The sequence below is a fragment of the Condylostylus longicornis genome, unplaced genomic scaffold (assembly GCF_029603195.1).
Source record: "Condylostylus longicornis isolate FDR11 unplaced genomic scaffold, ASM2960319v2 ptg000018l, whole genome shotgun sequence".
Classification (NCBI taxonomy): Eukaryota; Metazoa; Arthropoda; class Insecta; order Diptera; family Dolichopodidae; genus Condylostylus; species Condylostylus longicornis.
In genome coordinates, this window is record NW_026577987.1 from 8,777,250 (window position 1) to 8,800,753 (window position 23,504).

Below are 23,504 nucleotides of genomic sequence, written 5' to 3' on the forward strand. Positions count from 1 at the left end.
TTAAAGCTACATTTGAATATGTGGCCTGTACAAGATAATTTAATTTTGAAACTGCCTCGGTGCGCGAAAAGGTTGCTGACTCCTACTTTACACGGTAATGGTTTTTGGAAGGTGTTTTTTTATTCTCTATAATAGTCTTAATTCAAAATTTTTATTGTTACTATTATTACCGATCACATTCCATACAATTTACACATAGCACAAATTCAGTCTTACCTTGCCGTTCAATAAAGGTTCAAAGAATTGCTCTTCGAATTTAGAGTCACAATCCTGAAATTTATAATCAAAAAACCTATAAATTAATTTGACAAAACCAGGATCTTGCTTTTAAACTAAATAAAATACTTGTTCATTAAACCAGTTCTTTCAACAAATACAGAAAATTATGTTCATCTGTTACTGTAAAAATATGTACACAAATGCACAAGACTTATTAAGGTTTTCTTGAGGGGACTGATTTTTGAAAAACAGATGACAAAAAGCTACATTCATTATAATGAAAAAATTTCCCAAAATATAAAATCAAATTTAATACAATAAATTTTTATTATGTTCTGAACAATAAATTTTATGTGTAGGTAGCTTTGTTAATGTTGTGTCAAACTTATTTAATAATAACAATATATTAAAAATAATGTAATAAGGTCCCAAGTATCGCAAATATGTTATAAAAAAATATTCAAATCTGTAATCTATTGATCCATTTTTATTTAATTATCAATTACATTATATTTTATATAATATGTGCATATCTACATATTTGAAACTTAAAAATATAATCTATTAAATTTTATTAAACAAATGAAAATTAATTAACATTTTTCCTTTTTCTTTCCAGAATTTTTTTAAAAAAACTTTTGGCCTTTTTTGGACAAATTCTTCCTTCAACTTTAAATTATATATGTATGTAAATTATGTATTTCTCTTAAACGAAATTCACCACACGATAGAATTAACCATACGGAAATGAAAATTTCATCATAATAAAATCTTATTATAATTAAAATTAAATTAAAAAAAATCAATGAAATAATTTAAAAACGAATATTGAATTACATAGAATAATATTATTATGCTGGGTCGTCCATTTCCAGTCAGTATATTAAACCCAATAACGCATTTTAATCTCATTATTTTTAAATGATGTCTGATATAAGGAACGAGAAAAATCTAAAATCAAACGAAATGCCAGGTATTTAAAAAAGAAAATTAATAACTTTTATTTTATAAAAAAAAATCTTCCCATAGTATCTGTATCTGGTTTGAAACGGCTTCGGCAACTGGAATCATTGATATTAGAAAACGGTGTGTCAAATATTTTTCTTGGCTCTGGTGATGGAACGAATACAGATTTACCAAATAATCCGGGTAAATCGTTATCTGTTGAAGCTTTACTTGACGCATTACTGGTGCTGTATGATGAATGTTGTAATTCGTCACTACGACGTGAAAAGACTGTTTCAGATTTTATAGAATTAGGTAATCGTTTAAAAGTGCTTGTTATAAATCCTTTACAAATTTATATTGTTTTATTTTAGTTAAACCAGTTATTTTATTGCTAAAACAATTACGCCTGACCAGAGATGATTTCGAAGTTCTAAAAGTTATTGGGCGCGGCGCTTTTGGAGAGGTTTGTGTTGTTCGCATGGTTACCACGAATCAGATATTCGCAATGAAAATTTTAAATAAATGGGAAATGTTAAAAAGAGCAGAAACTGCATGCTTCCGTGAGGAAAGAGATGTATTAGTTTTTGGTGATCGCCGTTGGATAACAAATTTACATTATGCTTTTCAGGATGAAACTAATCTTGTAAGCATTTGATGTGAAAAAATATCTTTTGTAATTAATGTAAGCTATAAAATTAACTTTTAATTTGGTTTTTTAGTATTTGGTCATGGATTATTATTGTGGTGGTGATTTGCTTACATTACTAAGTAAATTTGAAGATCGCTTACCCGAAGACATGGCACGATTTTATATAGCAGAAATGATATTAGCAATTCATAGTATTCATGAGCTTAGATATGTTCATCGTGATATAAAACCCGATAATTTAGTATTAGATGCTAGTGGTCATATTCGTTTAGCAGATTTTGGTTCATGCCTAAAGCTTGGCCCTGGTGGTACTGTACAATCTAATGTTGCTGTTGGAACACCTGATTACATATCTCCAGAAATATTACGGGCTATGGAAGATGGCCAAGGGCGTTATGGTCCTGAATGTGATTGGTGGTCACTTGGGGTTTGCATGTACGAAATGCTGTATGGTGAAACACCATTTTATGCTGAAAGTTTGGTGGAAACTTATGGAAAAATTATGAATCATAAAAATTGCTTCGACTTCCCCCCTGATGATGGAATCGATTATCAAATATCAGAAAATGCAAAGGACTTAATTAAACGTTTAATTTGTTCACCAGAATTTCGTTTGGGTCAAAATGGAATTGATGATTTTAAGAAACATCCATGGTTCGAAGGAATCGATTGGGAAAGTATACGTTTAGGTCAAGCACCATATATACCTGAGGTTTCAAGTCCAACAGATACTTCAAATTTTGATGTAGATGATAATGATATTAGATTATCAGACGCTGTACCACCAACTGCCAATCCAGCCTTTTCTGGTTTACACTTGCCTTTCATAGGTTTTACATTTACACAAACAAGTTGTTTATCAGATGTCGGAAAAATTCGACGTGCCGATGCTGGTACTTTGGATATAATGACAGAAGCCGATGATTATAAAACAAACAATATAAATAATACTGGCGCAACAACCGGTGAGGAAAAGCGATTAAGTCCAGATAGCACTAGAAGATTACAAGATGAAATAAACATACTGACAAAGAGAAATTGTGAATTAGAAAGCCAAATAAAAAGTTTCGAACGACAGGAAATGCAAACAAAATCAAATTTAAGCAGCGGCCATGATTCAATTGACGGGCAAATGGATGCTAAAATCAAAGATTTAGAAAAACAGATTAGAATTTTAAAACAGGAAAAAGAAGATTTAGCAAAAGAGAAAGGAGATGCGCTAGAAAGACTGAAATCTCAAGATATTGAATTAAATGATGCTTTAAGTCAAAGAAAGTTGGCTATGACAGAATACTCAGAAGTTACAGATAAACTTTCTGAATTAAGAAGCCAAAAGCAAAAATTGTCGCGGCAGGTAAGATTTAATTTTTCTGTTTCATTCATCCATCTAAATATGGTTCATACTTAATTTACCTTGTAGGACAAGCCCATTTCTAAAAACTTTTATTAACTAATATTGTTTCTTATGTTTGTGTTTATGACAGAAAATCGAATATGCATTAAAGTTAAACCTGTATGAATTCAAAACCGCTATTCTGAATTTTTGTAATTAAAACAAAAAAAAAAACAATTATTTTGTTTCTGGAATTGAAAAATTTATAAAAAAAAAACTGTAATTTTAATAAAACTAATTTGATAAAAAATTTTTTTGATATACGGATTTAGTGTAGTGGTTAAAATTGTACGCTAGTAATAATGTGACGACGGTTCGAGTCACCATGAAACCACTTTCATATAAATTTTTTTTATATTGTTCTTTAATTTTTGAAAGAAACATTATGTAGCTAGGACATAAACCTAGATAGTTCATAATAAAATAGGCAACAATGTTTCTATACATTTTCAAAGAAAAGTAAAGCATACACCAATTGCGGATTTGAAAGCATTTTGAAACAAATGAAATTTATGTACTTTGGTGTAAATGTTAAAAACCTCTAAAGTACTTGACTGAATTTTGCAACATGAGTTCAAATCCAATTTGGAGGAGAAATTAAATTGCATTTGCGTTTTTATAATAAGATGTTATAAAAAATAAAAAGCCCCACTCTTTGGCTCAGCTTTACGAATCATATAGTGAAGTATGGAGAATGCGATGTGAGGGCATAAAAATGTTTGAGAGTATTAGCCTTCGGTGTCCAAGTAATTTATAGCATGGAACCCATCACCCTCGTTACTCCCAACATCTTTTTTTTAATTATATGTATCATAAAACACCTTTGATAATAATTTAATGAAAAATAACGTAGGTACGCGATAAAGAGGAAGAATTGGAAACGGCGATGCAAAAAATTGATAATTTACGTAATGATTTACGTAAAGCAGATAAAAATCGTCGTGAGATGGAATCACGTATTGAGGATGTCATTGCTGAAGTTACAAAAGAACGAAAATTACGAGAACGTTCTGAAGAATATTGTAGACAATTGCAAGCTGAAGTTCGCACTCGAAGTACGTCAGATTTAGGATCATCATCATCATTGGGTGGCATTTCTTCGGAAGCTTCTCGACTAGAAATTGATCGTATTGAAGTTCAGTTTACTGAAAAGTTAAATCAACAGCAATCTAGGTTTAATTTGGAAACAGCTTCGTTGCGAGAACAACTGAATGAAGCAGAAAAACATCGAGATATTCTTTACCGTGAATTGCAGCAAACACGAGAAAAATTTGACACAAGTCGATTGGAATCACTAACTGACACTGAAGAAACAATATCAGAATTAAAGAAACGCTATGAGCGTGAGAAAACTTTATGGATGGACGAAAAAAGGAAATTATTAAATGAAATCGAACTAGTATCAGAAAATGGTCGTAGAATCCAAGCACAACAAATGCAGGTTGAAAACGATTTTGAGGAGTTAAGGTTAGATTTGTATATGTAATTGCACATACGAGTATATGTATGTATATAGTTGTTGTTATAAATAGTTTAGCTTTTTTATTTTGAAAAATGGAAGAAAATTAATATTTATATTGCAATTATAATTGTTACATTAACAATAATATTTTAGAAGCAAAAGACAAGCAATCAGCCAATGGGAAAGACAAATGGCCGAAATTATACAGTGGGTATCAGATGAAAAAGATGCTCGTAGCTATTTGCAAGCTTTAGCAAGTAAAATGACCGAAGAATTAGAATATTTGAAACACTCAGGTAAGGGTTTGATTATTCATATCTAGATCGATTAATGATTTTTTATGTAAATAAAATTTTAGGATCATTACATCAGAACAGTTCCGACAAAAATTGGCGTAATCGTAGATCACAGAAGTTAGATAAAATGGAATTATTAAATCTCCAAAGTTCACTGCAAAGTGAAATACAAGCTAAAGCAGCTATTTCAGAAGAATTGAGTCGTACGAGAGCCGACTTGGTCGCAGCACAAAAGTTAATAAAATATATTTTTTTGCATTTACACTAAATAAATACGGTTAAACTAATTAACCATTATTGTCTTATTTTTAATTTTAGGGACCTACGGGAAGCAAGGCAACGTTGCGACTCAATTGGTCATGAATTAAAACGAAAAGATAGTCAAGTTAGGGAGTTACAGCAACGTTTAGAAAATAGTGAAGGATGTAAGTCAAATATTAAAAAATACTCCTCTAATTTTACAAAATTAATCAATACTGTATTATTTGAAATGTTAAATTATATACTTAGTGTTTGGTGATGGAAAAACTCATATAAAAAATTTAGATAAAAAAATGTTCTCTCTTTTGTTTTTGATCATATTCAAATAGAATTTGAGGAATTGAATTTTTTAGTTCATTCAAAAAACATTGTTTTGAAATTTGGAATTTTAAATTTTAAGTATTTTAAATTTAAGTATGTATTTAACGTTATATATTATGAATACTTGATATATAGTAACATAATAGCATACAGATGTATGTATTTGAATTTTTATTTGTTCAAATTTTTTCTAAACTTGCTAGGTAAACTATTGACGGCTAACTTTCTTTTCTGTAACACTATAATTTTATAAAAAAATTTGAACAAATAAAAATAAAAATACTGAAATTATGAAATACATATGTTGAATATATACTTACTTAGTTTTCCTTTAGTTATACTTAATAATTTATTTTATTATAAACAAAAATAGAAATTGAGAAAATTATGTTTCTATTTTTATTTTAATATATCTTGAAGTTTTGTTATATCAGCTAAACTGTACTTTTTAATTATTTTTTTTGATGAAATAATTTTTTAAGAACGCTTTTTTAATTTTATAAAAATTTATTTAATATCTCAACATAATTTAAACGAAAATGAAACATTTTTATTTTCATGTAAATTGTAAATTATTTAACTGATTTAAGTTGATCTAAAATATATTCAAGTAAAGAGATTAGATAATTTATTAGTAGAAATTGTATATTCATTACTAAGGGTATGAAATTTATAAGAAATGTTAATTAAATACATATTTTAAAATAAAAGTCTATAAAGATGTTAAAATTTGCATGGGAATTTTAATTACTTTTTTTCTTCCCTAAATTCCGAAATTTTTTCTTTTTATTAGTCGAAAATTCCTAACACATATTTCTGTGTTTTAACGTATTTTTAATATTAAAAATTATAAGTTATTTTCTTACTAATGAAGTAAATTAAATTCAATATCAAGGTACTATAATAATTAGTAAAAATTTGAACATAAATATTATTTAAAATTAAGTTTCAAAGCCTTTCTTTAACAAAAAAAAAAAAACACATATTTGTTAAATATTTTCCTTCTAGCTTAATTTTTAAAGCTATAAATAATGTTTTTTAAATTTTTTTGACTCTACTTTTTTTTCGATTTTCAATAAAACTGTGTTTAATTAACATTTTTTTTTTAATTAATAGTACTAAATCTGTTTTGTAAAGTGATTAAAGTTTATTTGTAAAACAGCGATGTAAAAACGTTGTAAAAATTTATTTTAATCTAATTATTTAAAGTATTCTAAATTTTTTACTTCTTGTCGTATAATAACAAATTTTTACATTAGGAAATAATACTTTCTGAAATATGTATATGCTTTTTTTCAAATATGTCCGTAACCAGAAATGCCATTTGCAAGTTGGTTGCAAATGAAGCTTAATTGTAAATGAAATTGATTACGCTAATGTTAATAGCTTAATTAAGTTTTAAATTTGCAATTTTTGGTGCATTTTTGGTTTGCTGCTTCTGGAAATGACATTTCCGACCACACAACATAACTTACAGGCAACGTAATATAATACAAATTTCAAAATATTTATAAAGTTTTCTTAATTTTTTCCTGTGAATTATAAAACAAAAACAGGAAATTTATTTCATACAGTATATAATCAATTTTTGTTGCGCATAAATTATCGCCTTTGTTTTTTTAGATACATTTCATGAGGTGATGGTTTATTGTTATAAAACTATGAAAGTTTTCAATGTAGAACTTCAAATTTCGTAATTGATTATTATAAAAATTACAAAAATTTTTGAATAATACCTCATCACCCCATTCTCTTGAACGGATTGTTTCAAACGTCTAAGAGAACGTAGCTGAATGTGTCTTGAAAATGCAAATTATTTCATTTATTTATTTTACATTTAACATTGACTGAATTCTTTACTTTGAATATTTGTGGAAAATGAAATTATTTTATAAGTTTGTTTATGCAAAGTATATTCAATCCTTTTACAAAAAAGTGTAACACAAATTATTATATTTACACATATTCATTGATATGTATTAAGTTTTCTTCTTGATTTTGTGTGTGATACATATTGTTTTAACCAAAAAATAAAGGAACAAAAACAAAAATAACATCAAATAGCTAACTTCCCTTTTCATATGTATTTATTAGTTTATTGAAATAATTAGATTCGTTTTGGAAGGTATATAAAAATTTTTAGTTTAATGTTATTTTTATTTCTTATATAAATATTTTTTTTTTATTTTTAAAATTATTATTCCACAAAAAAGAAACAACTCAAAACAAAAAAAAATTCAATTAAATTTGGTTTCATTTACATTATTTTACCACAATCTAAAAAAAAAAAAATCAATTAATTTTTTAAGGTTTTTATTTGTTTTTTACGACTTATTCCCTAATCATCTTTATTAAGTAAAAAAATATTCTAAGAAAATTTATGTAGCTGTATTAAATTTAATTTAAATAACTAAAGTTTTTTTACATGATCTTAAGAAAATCAAATAAATTTGCTAAATCAAAAAATAAATTTTAAATGCAATTTGATTTCATTAAAAAAGGAAATTATTGCAATGAAAAAACAATATTTTATGATCAATATTTTTGTTATAATAATAAAAAAATTTGATAGATTAAGGTCAAATCTCCTTCGAATTTGTTCAACATAACTATTTCACTGTGATATAGGTATTTTCATATTTATAGGAATTTTTACAAATTATTTAAATAATTACTTAAAAAAATAGCGATAAATTTTTGTAAGAAAATATCTCTTTTAAAGATATAAAAGGTATAATTTACTTCATAAAAATATTATTGTCTTTAAATGATAATATGCAGTTATTGATTTAAAAGTTTTTGATTTTCCATGCAAAAGTTTTTAATTTTATTAAATAATTTTTGTTTTGTTCTTTCACATTTATTATTTTTCTTTTTTTTTCTTTTTTTCTTTTTAATTTTTTACTCCTCTAAAATAAATTTTTAAAAATAATGAAATATTGTAAAATAAACATTGAAAAATTAAACAAATACGTTTATTTAGTACGTCGTTCATCAATTGGGACGACATCAGATATATCTAGTCAATTAGATTACAATCATAGTAACAGTACACCTTCTTTAATACCATTAACAATAAGTTGTTTCAATAATAATAATAACGAGAATGAAAATTCGAATATTAATAACAAAAATAATACAATATATAATGAAAGTATGATTACTTCAAATGAAAGTCATAACAAAATTGATTTTAAACATTATGAGACTGAAATAGATAATTTATCTGCAAGTGCGACAAATGCAAGCACTGCAAACATTTCTAATTTGGCAACAACACCTACAACAACAACATTAAATTTAATTGAGCAACTCGGTGAAATATTTAAGAAAAATAATGAAAATAGTGAACTTTTGGAAGAATCTTCCAAAAATAAAATTGCAGCAAAAAGATCATTTTCAAAACGAAGAGATTTCGAAAAAAAGCGTCGTGAGAGTGAAAGTGAAAAATTTGTTAATGAAATACATGAAAAAGAATTGCGTTGTGAAAATATTGAAGATGATGATTTAATCGACGAAAATGTTTTTTCTGATGCTTCTATGGCTCCAAATGATAATATATCGAATTTATCATTTATGGTATCCAGTGATAGTGATTTACGTTATAGAGATGACGATTGTAATTTTTCTGATGCGATTTCATTAACAAGCAGTTGTGATACTTTTGATGAGGATGAATTTATAGCGAACATATTAAGTAGCAGTACAGTAGAATTGAATGAAGTTGATCCAAATATTAATGAAAACATCGGTGGCACTGAGCTAACAGAATTTGAAAAAGAAATTGTTAACAAATATATGAAACAATTGGAAGTCAATATAAATAAAGTTGAGGAAGATCTTCTACAAAGTCGCAATAAACCGCAACAGTTGCCACAATCAAATGAAAATCTTAAAAGTCTTTCAAAAATAAATTGTAAGAATACAAATCTACTAAACAAAACAGAAAACATTGAAGAAAATAATGATCATGAATGCATTGAAGAGCATGCTAACGAAATTAATATATTAAATACTAATACTGTTAACGAGAAAAATATTAACGATAAAAGTAGTAATAATAATAATATTAGTAATAATAATAATATAAGCAATAATAGTAATAATAATAATAATAATAATATTAATAATAGTAACCATGACAAAAATAACAACAATAATAATAACGACAATAATAATAATAATAATAACGATAATATTTCGAAAAATGAAAATAATTGTGATAATCAGAATAATAGAAATAATATTCATAATATTGAAACTCGCATTAATAATGATAACGATTTAAATGATAGAAACTCAAGTAATGAAACTGTAAATGAAAACATTAATATTAACAACTTAACAAATGAACAAAACTATTTTGATAACAAAGTTAATAATAATAATTTAAATAATAAAACATGCAATAATTCAGAAATTGGGTTTAATACAGAAAATATAATGTATATAAATAGAAACGTATCAATTGAAACTAGTATCTCAAATTCAGATTTGAGTAGGAGAAAATACATTGAAGCAGATAATACTAATTTTTGTAGTAAAAAATTACATAAATCAAATATCAAATGCCATATTAATTTATTGATTGGGTTTTTTTCATGTATTTTAGGTATAATTTTTCTATTTATTCGCACTTATTTGAATGAAAATTCAAATTAAATGTATTTATTTCTTAGTAGACACACATAATTGAAATTCGTCATATAGATTAGGTATTTTGATCCTGCAAACATTGTTAAAAGATATTAAAAAAAACTAGTTTTTTTTATTTACAATTCTTAAGATATTTTATTTAAAAAATTGAAATATTGGGAATCCAAATTGTGTTATTTTAAAATTATTCAAATAATACTCACTTTGCTTAACTTCTTGAAAAAGCTGTTGTTGTATGTGTTGCTTGCTTCGAAGTTTCGAATATTACGAGCCATTATACTTAATTGTATACCGCACTTTATACGTTTTGTTTGTAAATAAATGTATAAAACATTCTTTAAAGTGCTATTTAAAAGCAGTCTATTGACTTTTCACGTTAATCATGTTTGCAAAAAGAATAAAATTGGCTTAATGTTTTTTCATCAATTTTAAATTGAAACATTTTGGAAAGCATGTTATAAAACAAATAAATTGAAAATACTAAGAAGTATTTTTGCTAATATGCATAGCATAATTCTTGTTTTGATGGTGCGAACTTTTTTTTTTTTCAAAAAATTAGTTTTAAATTATGTTTTGTTTGTTTTTTCGTTACAGTCTTTTTTATTTTGTCGAATTTTTAATTTTAATTTTATTTTTTGTTATCTGTGTTTTTTTTTGTTTCATTTACTATTTATTCTTTCAGATATTCGAAAATTCGAAAATCATTTAAAAAGAAACTATCCGCGTCGCACAAGATCAACACAAACAGCAACAATATCAGCCGATTCTTCAAATCAAGCTCTCGATTCTACCTTTCCCAATGATCATAAATTTTTTGAATCCCATAAAAATGAATTGGAAAAACCTTTTCAAAATAATTTTTTAAATAAAAATATTCAAAATAATAATAATATAATATATAAAAATCCAAATTCGAAAGATTCATCTCATTCACCTATTAAAAAATCCAAAACTATTGATATCTCAAAGGAACTAAGTAGCCAAAATAATAATTTAAAAAAATGTAATAATGCTAAAGGAAATAATTCAATTTTTTTAACCGAAATCAACTCAAACGAAAAAAATGTTAATGATTTAGTATATTCTAGTAGTAGTTTACTAGTAATTGCCAAAAACGATGATGATAAATCTTACAACAACAACGACAATAATAAAAATAATAAATATAAGAACATTATTATTAATAACTTTAACGATGATAATGATAAGCAAATGAATAATTATAATAATAATAATAATAATAATAATAATAATAATAATAATAATAATAATAATAACAATAATAATAATAATAATAATAATAATAATAATAATAATAATAGTAGAAGTAATAACAATAAGAATAATAATAATAGTAATAATAATTCGAATAATAATTCAAATAATATTAAAAATAGAAACATTAATCGAAAAAAGCAAAAGTCGAAAAAAAATCGATAGAAATACGAATTTTAATTTTTGAATACTAAATTTTTCGATATATTATATTAAATTTTTGAAGGTAATATGAATGTTTATAAGGGTTTTATAAACATCCTCAACCCAGCGATTATTTATTAGCGATTGAATACATTTAATTTATTAAACACGTTAATTTCATATGCATATTGATGAGTCACTTAAAATTTATCGGTTAATTCGATTTGCTTACACAAATATTCTGTAGTACCTTAAAGATCGAACATCATAGCTAGTGCGATAATTTTTTTTTTTTGTTATATGAACCCTTATTATCTTAATAAACATCATTTAAACTCGAAGTTTGTATCAGTATAAGGTACCAATAATTTGTCTAAAATTACCTTTTTTTGTCCGTGTGACTTTTCATATACATAAGTAGAAACTCTAAGTTATTTCAACATTTGGTTGTAATATTAAAATAACAAGTTCAATGAAACGAATCTCGAAATACTGTTGTTTAAAAGTTTGAAAAAATAGTAATTATATTTCTTACCTATTAAACTCATAATTACATTATATGTTTTTGTCTAAAATAGCAAATTTATCATAAAATGTTACCATATTTTAATTTGTTCAAATTTTTGAAAAACTTTTTAAAAAAGCAAATGCATTCAAATTTTTGTTAACTTTGTTTTATAAAATTTTTTCTGTTCATTTGTTTTCACAATATACACATACAAAAGTTTTTGTAATCTATTTAAAATTTTATTGCTCGCTTATAAAATTAAGTTATTTAATTTTAAATAAATGTACACATAACAATGTGTACATATATATTTTAATACATATATATATATATATATATAAATATTTAAATGTTGAAAATATTATTTAACTTTTTTTGTATATCACTGTTTCTCTTTATTTTTAATACATATACAATTTATGCATAATATCAAAATAAAAAAAAAATAAATTTCAATTATGTTGTATGTTTATAATTTATTTCTATTTCAAAACCATTAATATTTAAAATTTCAAATAGAATGTACGGAAATTATGATTAAAAAATTTTGGTTATTATGGTTATTAAAGCGGAGTTACATTACATAAATATTTTACAATAGATGAGAAAAAGATTAAAAAAATAGTAAAGTTAATAAGCAGCTGTTTTTTTTTGTCTTTTTTTTTTATTTGCTAAACTCGTCACAAATAACACCGAAATTAAAACAACATCAATCATTACAAATTCAGTACAACACAAAAAACATTGTTATTTACTGTTAAATTAAAAACTACATTTCGCATCAGCTCATTTCCTTCTATATGGTTTCTTACATTATTTATTTGAGTAAAAATTCATTTTAAACTTCATTAGATTTAGTTTTATATATTAAAAATATTATAAATATAAAATTTATTTTTTAGCTAATAGTTTGTTTTTCAATTTGGAAAAAAAGGTTTAATTAATTTTTTGTGTGACCTCTTTTCAATTTTTTTTTTTTTTGGTGATAAAAATTTTTCATTTAAACTTGTTGTATTTTGTACATAAAAGTAAAAGTTAGATATATAATGTAATAATTGTAATAATTTAATAATTGAAATAATTTAATAACTGTATAAATATTTTTATTAAAATTGTTTCCCTTTCTGAAATCACAGTTTATTAAAAAAAATTAAAACAATTTGATCGGTACTAATTAGGGAGATAATATTTAATTCTAATTAGGGAGATTGAATTAAATAATTAATTAAGTTATATTTTAAATTTACTACTCAATAAAATATTTTTTTTCAATTTTTATTTCATTATATGAAAATATTAAATGTTTCAATTTTAAATTCAAATGTTTTTATTTTTAATAATTCTAATTATTAAATATTTACATATTAAATATTTACATTTAATTAAAAATAATTCTAATTATTAATTATTAATTCTAATTCATTAAATTTGTGTGTAGCTTTATTAGGCATTATAATCCGGACTTAATTTTCTAATTCTGAGAACTGTTTTAGCTTATTTTTCTTAGTAGACTGTGATTTACATGAGTTATATTATATTAAATGGTTCTTCTCTTATTTTAAATACGTATAAAATATTTTTTTGAATTTAAATTTGGAAACCTAAAAAAAAGTACAAGAAAATTAAATTTAATAAACCCAAATTTGAAATCTTTTCGTAACCTGGTTTATTTCATATAATTTATTCTATTTTTTTTCGATAATATTTAAAGCACGCACCATTTCTGGAAAATCTATCAACACCTGGCTAAATAAAGCCGGTAATGGTTGGTTTTTTTTTTTAACAAAAACAGATAAATAAAAATTTTCATTGTTTAAAATAAATTTTTTTTTTGTTTTACAATTTCTTTCTTCTTTGTATGTTTACAATTTCTCCTCTTTTTTAATTTTGATCTCCTTTGTTAGCGAAATTCATATTTTTTTTTAATATCATAGCAAAAAGTTTTGATTCCATTTAAAATATTTCATAAAAATTGTTGACTTTTTTAAAAGAACATGCCTAAAATTATTGCAATTTCGTTTTTATGTTGTAAAAAATAAAAAAATTTAATTGAATTTTGTTTTTTTTTTGCATAAGTTTGTTTTTTTAATACATTTAGAGAGAAAATTTTGTTTTGAGTTGAAAAATGGAGAACTTATTTTTATATTTAACTAAGAAAAAAGTTCCAAAAGTTTATTTAAAATATTAGGAAATATTTTTTTGTTTTCGTTGTTCTCGTTAAACAGAATTTTTGGTTTAATAACAAATATACATTTATATGCATATATATTTTTTAATTCTTTAATTTATTGAGAGTTCTTTATGCTTTTGAATAAATAATACATGTATGAAAAATTTAGCTTTTTGCTTCTGAGTGGCTGGGACATATTGATCAAATAATTACTTTCACTAATGAATTAAAAAAATTCTAATTTTCAAAAAAAAAGCTATTTATATGCATAACATAATTTTTAAAAATAAAATTGGTATTTTTTTTGATAAAATTGCTTCAAAAATTTTTTAATCATTTCATCAAAGTAGAATGTGTGTAAATAAATATGATTGGGTATCATTACATTTTAACTTTCTATTATTAAATTTATTTATTTTTATTTTTACATGACTCAGAAGCAATTGGTAAAATTTAGTTTAGTTCCAAATTCACTTTTACAATTTGATTAGTTTTTAATTTATTTTATAAGCAGTTTTAAACTTTTTTAATTAATAGTTATGAAAATTTCTAACAAAAATTTTTTATCTTTTTTTTATGTTTTTTTTTGTTTCATTTTTCTACGTTTGAAAAATAATTAAAATTTTCTAAAATGACTGCTATGAATTTTGTAAAATAAAAAACAAAAACTTTGTTTTTTCTATTAAAACTCGACGATCCTTCATCCTTTTGTTCAACACAACCTTCTTTATGTTTGTGTTTGTGTTTTTTCTTTTTCTGTGAATATCGAAATGTTTGAAATGTTTTGTTGTTTTTTTTTTGTTAACAACTTTTAATTATTCTATTTATAATTCAAAAACAATAAACAAAAAATTCATCAAATTAATAAAATCATACAAAACATTATAAAATATTTCATCATTTAATGAACTAAAACAATTGTTAAACAAAAAAAAAACTATCACAATTATTATAATATCGCAAATTGCGCCCAAAAAAAATTTCAAAATGCTCGCTTATTAACGCCTGCAAAATAAAATTTATAATTTTCTTTAAAATATTAAATGCGAATTTCTAATTTTTGGAAATAACTTATTACATAATTTAATCTACAATTAAAAACAAAAAAAAACAATCTTCCTCTATTAAATATAAAACAACATCGACTTGGTTTTCGAAATAAATTTACGAAATTTCTATTCATTCATCTATCTTTGAATAATATATTGGAAATTGGTTAAAATATAACGAAATTATAACATGCGATATCTTTCGTATCCATAAAAAAATAATTCTTTTTGCAATAACGTAACGTTACCGTTTCGTCTTCATTTATTAATAATTTACAATAATTTTATTTAAAAATGAAATATTTATAAAAAAATCTGGATAAAAAATATCTAAATTAAAAAAAAACACATTCATAATGGTTGGTTGGTTGTAAATCGATCAAAAACTTTAATGCAAAATAAATGAAAATTCAAAAAAAAAATTGGAAAAATACAAAAATTCAAAAAAAAATCTAGTTTTGGAACGGCCATCATCACAAATGTCATATTTAGATCATTTCTTAAAAGAGTCTGGAGGAAAAAGTAATGTCGATGCTACTAGTATAGGTGGAGGTGGTTCAACAACACATACAATTTCATCAGCACTTGGAGGAAATATGGTAAAGAATATAATATGTACATACTTATTTGAATTTTTCTAAATTTTTATAATGTTTTAGCATCCCTCATCGAATTCAATTGCACAGTATTCACCACATCAACAGAATGCACAAAATTTGTCATCTGCATCTTCGTCATCAAATAATATTCATAATCAGCAACAACAACAACAGCAGCAGCACATATTATCACAACAACAACATTTAGCTCATGCACAACAACAGATGCTTCTTCAACAGCAACATTCAATTAGCGGCGGGGGTGTTTATTCAATTGAAAGTGAATTAGATGGTGAATTGGATGATAATCGTGCTCATAGTTTATCCAGTTCAAAATCAAATCTTAGTGATAATTCAATGGATCAGCACAGTTTACACAGTTCAATAATACAAAAGCAAAAAATTCATCAATTCTTGGTACGAACATTTAGTAGTCCAACCAAGTGTAATCACTGTACATCACTAATGGTCGGTTTAACACGTCAAGGAGTAGTTTGTGAGCTATGTGGCTTTGCTTGTCATACAGTTTGTTGTCAAAAGGTTCCTACAACTTGTCCAATACCGTCAGACCAAGCAAAAAGACCATTAGGAATAGATCCAACTCGTGGTATTGGTACTGCTTATGAAGGTTATGTTAAAGTACCAAAAATGGGTGCTGTTAAACGGGGTTGGGTTCGACAATTTGTTGTAGTTTGTGATTTTAAATTGTTTTTATATGATATAACATCAGATAGAACCGCACTGCCAAGCGTCAATGTCTCACAGGTGCTAGATATGCGTGATCCAGAGTTTGTTGTCACTGGTGTTCGAGAAAGTGATGTTATACATGCAGCTAAAAAGGATGTGCCGTGTATATTTAGAGTAAAAAATATATATTGTTATATCAATTACAACTTTAAGTTACTTTTATATTATTTCCAGATAAAAACATCATTAATTGACGGTGGCCCATCGTCACATACTTTAATGTTAGCTGATACTGAATCAGAAAGAACAAAATGGGTCGTAGCCCTGAGTGAATTACATCGAATATTAAAGCGCAATAATTTACCAAATACAGCAATATTTAGAGTACGTGAAGTTCTTGATAGTTTAGCATTGAATTTAATTCGAAGTGCATTAAGCGCATTAATAATTGATCCAGATCGCATATTGTTAGGAACGGAAGATGGCCTATTCTGTTTGGAATTAGATCAAAGCGGTATGACAATTTTTCATTTAGATGTATACTCATATAAATTTTTTATTTCGTTTATATTTAGAAATAGCACGTATTGGGGAAAGTAAACGGATTATACAGCTTTGGCATATTGTCGAAGAACAAATTCTAGTCGTATTATGTGGTAAACAACGACACGTGCGTTTGTTACCTATTCGAGCATTAGAGGCAACAGATGTTGAATGGATTAAAGTAGCTGAATCGAAAAATTGTATTACAGCTTGTACTGGCATTATTCGTCGAAGCCCACAAATTGTTTATTGTGTTGTAATCGCATTAAAACGACCTAATAATCAATCACAAATAATTGTTTATGAAATTAATCGAAATCGTACTCGACATCATAAAATGTGCGAATTTACTGTGGCATATCCGGTTCAAAGTTTGCAAGTTTTAACTGATATGAGATTGGCAGTAGGCCATCAAAGTGGTTTTACTTCATACTTCTTACAGGGTGAAGCTCAAGCAGTGCGTAAGTATTAAACACTTATGTGTCTATTAAGTCAAACTCGCATTAAGTCAAAAATTTTACATAAAAAAATTTCAGCTCTAGTCCATCCAGAAAACCAATTATGTGCGTTCTTAAATTATTCTGGGGTAGATGCAATACGGGTAATAGAAATTCAAGGTCCAGGTAGTGGTGGATATGGGGAATATTTGTTAGTGTTTCAAACTTTAGCAATTTATGTTGATTTACAAGGGCGGAAATCTCGCGATAGGGAAATTATGTATCCAGCTGTACCGACGCATATAAGTAACAGAATATTTTTATGATTAAAATATACTTTTCAACATTTTCATATTGGTTTACTCTCATTTTAGCGTATTGTGACGGTCATCTACTAGTTTTTTCTGAAACCCATTTAGACGTTTTTAATACCCAAACAGCCGAATGGGTCCAGTCAATTGGATTAAAGCGCTCCCGGCCATTGAATAATCAAGGAAATCTTGGTTTGACATATATTAATGATTCTCCGATTGTTATTTATTTAGCTAATATGCACACAAGTATGTAACTTTCACCAATGAAAACAAAATTATTATCAAAAATGTACAAACATTATTATTAAATTTGAAATATTTTACAGGAGAGCTTTTAAATACACATAGTGAACGAGATGGACGTTCAAAGCCTAAACGAAGATTTTCCATGAGAGAAGGAAATCGAATTGCACGAACTTCGTATGTTAATAATTTTTTAACTTTTTTTTAAAAGGCTGTTAATAATTAAGTTAAAACGAGTCACAACTAATAACCCATACATATTTTTGATTTACTCATATATAGTACCGATCGAAGATCAAAAATGATATCAGCACCAACGAATTTCAGTCATATTTCGCATATGGGACCCGGTGATGGTATTAAAAATCAAAGATTACTCGACTTACCAACGACCATAGAAACAGCTGATCAAACAGTAGTTCAGCAACAACAGCAAAGATTATCAATGCGTCATGCACCACCACCACCGAGAGCTCCACCACGTCCAGCTGGTTTACCACCTTATAATGGTGAATTATTAAAAAGATTTACAATTTCTCTTTTATGTTTTATAAAGATATAAGTTTTAAGCTTAAAAAAATATACATAAATTTCAGGAGCAAAACGAATAGCACCTGCAAGGCCTCGAGAACAACCACCATCCTTACCAGCTCGTTCACCTAGTCCTTTAGGAAGTATGTCTTCTTTACATGATGTTTTAAAGGTAGGACTAAAATAAATTTTGTTCATAAAAATTTGTTTTTAGTTATTTATTTAAAAAAAAATGCGCTTGATGTAATTTTAGTAGTTTTTTTTCGCTAAATCTAAAGCATTTATAATACTTACATTTCTTTTTTATTTTTTTATTCCCATTTGTAAAAAAAAATTGAATTAATAGGTCGTTGATATGCAATCTGGATCGAGACATAGTGTCGCTAGCAACAATTCTAGTTCGGTTTCAAGTCCTCCATCGCCGAGTGGTGATCGCTTGAGCTCTAGTTATGACTCGTAATTAAATTTTTAATTTTTTTTTCTTAAAATTTAGAAAATAAGAAGTTTTTAATTTCTTATATTTATTTATAATAAAAAAATTAATACTATAATAACCATTTAATATGTAACCTATTAACAAATTCACACTCATTTTCACTTCCAAAAAAAACAAACAAAAAAAAGAGAGAAAGTGTTAGAGTACAGCAAAATAATTAAGTTAAAAACACACGAAAAAATAATCATAAACATATAAATGAAATATCAAAAATTAATTTACATTAACGCTAAAATTTAGTTTGCTATTTTCACATACATTTTATAATTCGACAATAAAATTTTATTTGTAAATAACATTATTAAAATTTTAGTTGCAAATATAGGTACATTTTTCTCTTTTCTCATATATTTTTATTTATGTTTAGTTTAAATTAATTTTATTGTAAACTTCTATACAAAAAATTATTTTTTGATTATTGTTTATTTTAGCAAATAAAAAAAACTAGTTTGGAAATTCTTTTGGAACATTGCAGACAATTGCTCTTGTATTTAAAATTTTTTATTCTCAGTTCTGTTTTACATTAATAATATGAAAGTATTTTTTTTTAAATATAGAAAAAAACTGCAAAAACTAATTTTACATTTGGGAAAAAATAATTGTTGAAAATATACTCTTGACACTATGTATTCCAAATCATTTGCAGTTTTATTAAAATAATAAAAATCTAAAAATTTATTCATACTCTTATTCAAACTCTATTATGTTTTGGTAGCAAATTAAATAATAATTAATGTCATTGCTTAATATTAAATTGTATACTTCGAATAACTTACAAATTATAATAAAAAAGTATAGAAAAGTTGGAAAATTTTTTTTCAATTACTTTGTATTGAACCTGCAATTAAGTTTATATAATACAAAATTAATGCGAGTATGAATTACGACATTTATAGTTATTTAATCCATAATTCTATAGCATAACAAATTCTATACATATTGTTAAATTTTCAACAACCTAATAATTTTTTGCGACAATTTTTGGTTTTGCTCAATTAATTACAAGGGGACAAGAAAACTTTCCAGATTTTGATACATATTTTAAATTTTTATAGTATTTTAAATTTTAATTTTTTTTATTAGATGCTTACACAAAATTATGTTTAATTCATTGCCACTCATGTCATTCATAAACAAATTTTCATAAATTAAAATTCTCCATCATACTTTAATAAAAATGAAAATATTTTGTCAAATTAATATCGGGATCAAATTCATAAAAAATTAAAAAAAAAAATTTACTGTATTTCTTTAATTTAATTACTTATTAATATAATTGGTTTAATTGCTGTAATAATCAAAACAAAATTATGATAAGCTAAATTATTTAAAAGAAAATCTTTTATTTGTTTTTTTTTTCTTTGTATTTTTGTTTTTAAATTAACCAATTTGGCATCATTTTCCGAACATTGTGTTTTCACAATCGGTAATATATAAACACTCAACAAAATTTAATCTGCACATGTAGGGGCAAGTGAATTTTTCAGTTAATTGGAGTTATGCAATGGAAAATTCATCATACGAAATACAAGAAGCAACAAAATTTTTTATGGAGATTGACAACATTGTAAATTTGATTTTTAGCATGCAAAAAAATTTGATTTTCTATTTTATATTTAATTATAAATTAAAATTTTTACTTTAGAATTATTAACTTTTATGTCTAAAAATTTACAAAAATCAAAAAAAAAACAATTATTTAACAGTAAGATGCTTTTTTAAAATGATGATTTTCAAATTTTACGGCTTCTAAAATATTATGTGGGCAGCTCTTTATAATAATTTTTAATAAACAATAAAATAGCAAATTCTATATTATGAAAACTTGTAATAAAATAATTAAAATAAAGTTTCATTTTGAAGATCAATAAATATTTTAATGGTATGAACTTATTTAATTTTTAAAATTAAAAATTTTATTCAAAATTCAATTAATAATTAAACTGGAGAAATCAAAATAACTAATTTACATATACATATTTTGAAAAAGTCATTAAGGTTAATATTGTTTTTAAACAAAACTTTAAAAATTCTTTATTTAAATTATTTATTATTTTTCAAAAACAATATGTTAATATAAGTGTAGTTTCGAGAATGTAAATCATGTATGCTATGTTTTAACGTTAAAGTACTTACTTATTATTGTACGAATTGTAAAACTTTACAATCAAGTATATTTTTTTGTCGGCCTTTCGATTAGTGAAAAGTGAAAGCTTATTTTGTCTTCTTTTTTTTCACTTTTATTATTTAACAAGATTTCAAACATTTAATCAAATAATAAAAAAATATTTTAATAATATTGTAATCGATCACTATTTAAAATAATTAATCTTTTATACTAGTTAAAAATATGTTTGAAGGAATAAAACTATGAATAGTGCAACTAAAAATTGTTATAATCTCATTTATTTATTCTTTTGTTTGTTTTATAATTTAATAGATATAATTGTAGATACTTAATTAAATAGTCAAAAATCCAAAAAAAAAAAAATAATAATAAAATGTCTTGCGAATTAAAAATTACTTTGATTTTTAATAATATTTAATTCGGCATTCATAATTACAATAACTTCAATAATATATTGGTATTAAAGAATATTTTTTTTTCTGTAAATAAATTCGAATTTTATTTTATATTTTTTATGTTTTATTTAATGACTTTGATATACATCGTATTATAGCTACTTTTCTTTATATAAGTAAATAAATTTGTGTATTTAAAATATTTTTAAAAATTAAATTAATAATGTATAAATAAAGTATTTAAGCAATTTTTTAAAATATGTTAAATAAAAATAATAATCAACCATGACAAATAAAATTATAAATCACCACTGCATTTTAAAATTTTAGCTATAGTTTTATTCATTTCTTCGTCTATTATATATCAGAGTCATTGTAGAAAATACGTAGTTTGTTTATTATTTGTTTTAATTTCATATAATTTTATAATTTTAGAATAATAGTGAATTATAATAAAAAAGATTTTTTTTCTCGATATTGTAGTTTTTGTGTTATTTGAAATAATTGAGAAAAATAATTTAATGAATATTTCGTATTTATATTATTAAATAAAGCTTTCAAATGTAATATAAAATTAAAAAATAACGCATGGTAAAATAAGAAATATTAGATATATTAATATATATGTATGTAATATATTCTAAAATAAATAAGTAAATAAATTGAATATTTTTATTTTATTATACCTCGTTTTTTTTGCTTTGTATTTATTTAAATTAATGAGAATTTCCAAAACAGAACTTTATTAGTCAGTAAACATTTTTTTTTCCAAAATTCTTTCTTATACCAGATAATGTTATTGACATATTTCTAAGTAAACAATTTGAATAAACAAAATAAAAATTTAAAATTTATATAAAAACATATAAAAAATTGTGCGGTTAGTAATATTTTGAAATAAATTACATTATACTTACTTATTTAAGTAATAAAAAACTATATTTTAAAAATATGACTATTATTATTTTTTTAAAAATGTATCTAAAAATTCCTAAGAATTATCTAAGAAAGAAAGATTCGAATATGTATATGGTCGAAAATAACTTTTTTAGAGCCCTTTTGTGGCTAGCTCAAAACAAGGAGTACACTTAATAAAACATAATTTCTTTTAACTTTGCGATTTTTAATAACGTTAAAGAAACGTAGAAAAATTTTTTCTTTCGAAACTAAAATTTGATTGATTTGAATGAAAATATATTCAAGTATAAATATATTAATCGAATTAAGTTTTTGGGTGGCACAAATCAAATTCAACGTACTGCTTATTCCTTTACTAGACGAACACATATATTTGAAACAATAATGAACGCGTTTTTTTTTTTTGAAATTTCAATATTTTGGCTTTATTTGTTGACAAAAACAAACTTGTGGACTTTTTAAAGGAATTTTGTTTCAGGAATTAGAGCTTTAGAAAGGCCTATTTATTTTCGACCATTTTTTTAGAAGTTTTAAATTTTAACTTAATTTACACCGACACTTTGTCTAAGTTCGCAATTATAAATAGTACGATATGTAAATACCACTTTGGAAATACATGTTAATATAATACATATTTACAACGAATTCGATCATGTACTAAAATATTTTTTGAATATTATTTGTCTTTGCCATTCCATAGGGAAAATATTTATATTTTATTCTTGACCTTAGAAATTTTCTATTTAACAATAAAATAAGCATAACCTTAGACTTTCAATGTACTAAAATAATTCCAATTTTCGTTTAGAAAATCAAAACAAATTTTTTCATAATTTTAATATTAGAGTTTACATTTTCATTT

General features: G+C 24.3%; 1 protein-coding gene across 3 annotated transcripts; it reads left to right on the top strand.

Annotated features, from left to right (window-relative positions):
* The first annotated feature begins 876 nt into the window (after positions 1-876).
* Positions 877-22,047, top strand: LOC129606527 (serine/threonine-protein kinase Genghis Khan). Of its 3 annotated transcripts, none has more exons than XM_055516882.1 (20): positions 877-1,192; positions 1,249-1,479; positions 1,539-1,810; positions 1,887-3,170; positions 4,063-4,676; positions 4,825-4,967; positions 5,030-5,201; positions 5,286-5,392; positions 8,533-9,600; positions 15,808-15,950; positions 16,011-16,811; positions 16,872-17,151; positions 17,213-17,641; positions 17,717-17,923; positions 17,992-18,177; positions 18,258-18,351; positions 18,457-18,683; positions 18,771-18,877; positions 19,052-19,161; positions 20,670-22,047. In XM_055516882.1, exons 1-20 carry the CDS (start codon positions 1,141-1,143, stop codon positions 20,677-20,679), a joined length of 6,537 nt encoding a protein of 2,178 aa, XP_055372857.1. In that variant the 5' UTR covers positions 877-1,140; the 3' UTR covers positions 20,680-22,047. The 3 variants fall into 3 exon arrangements, with proteins under 3 accessions (XP_055372857.1, XP_055372859.1, XP_055372860.1); XM_055516884.1 differs by having other exon boundaries at positions 8,533-9,465; XM_055516885.1 differs by lacking the exon at positions 8,533-9,600 and having other exon boundaries at positions 881-1,192; positions 20,670-22,044.
* Positions 22,048-23,504: the final 1,457 nt, after the last annotated feature.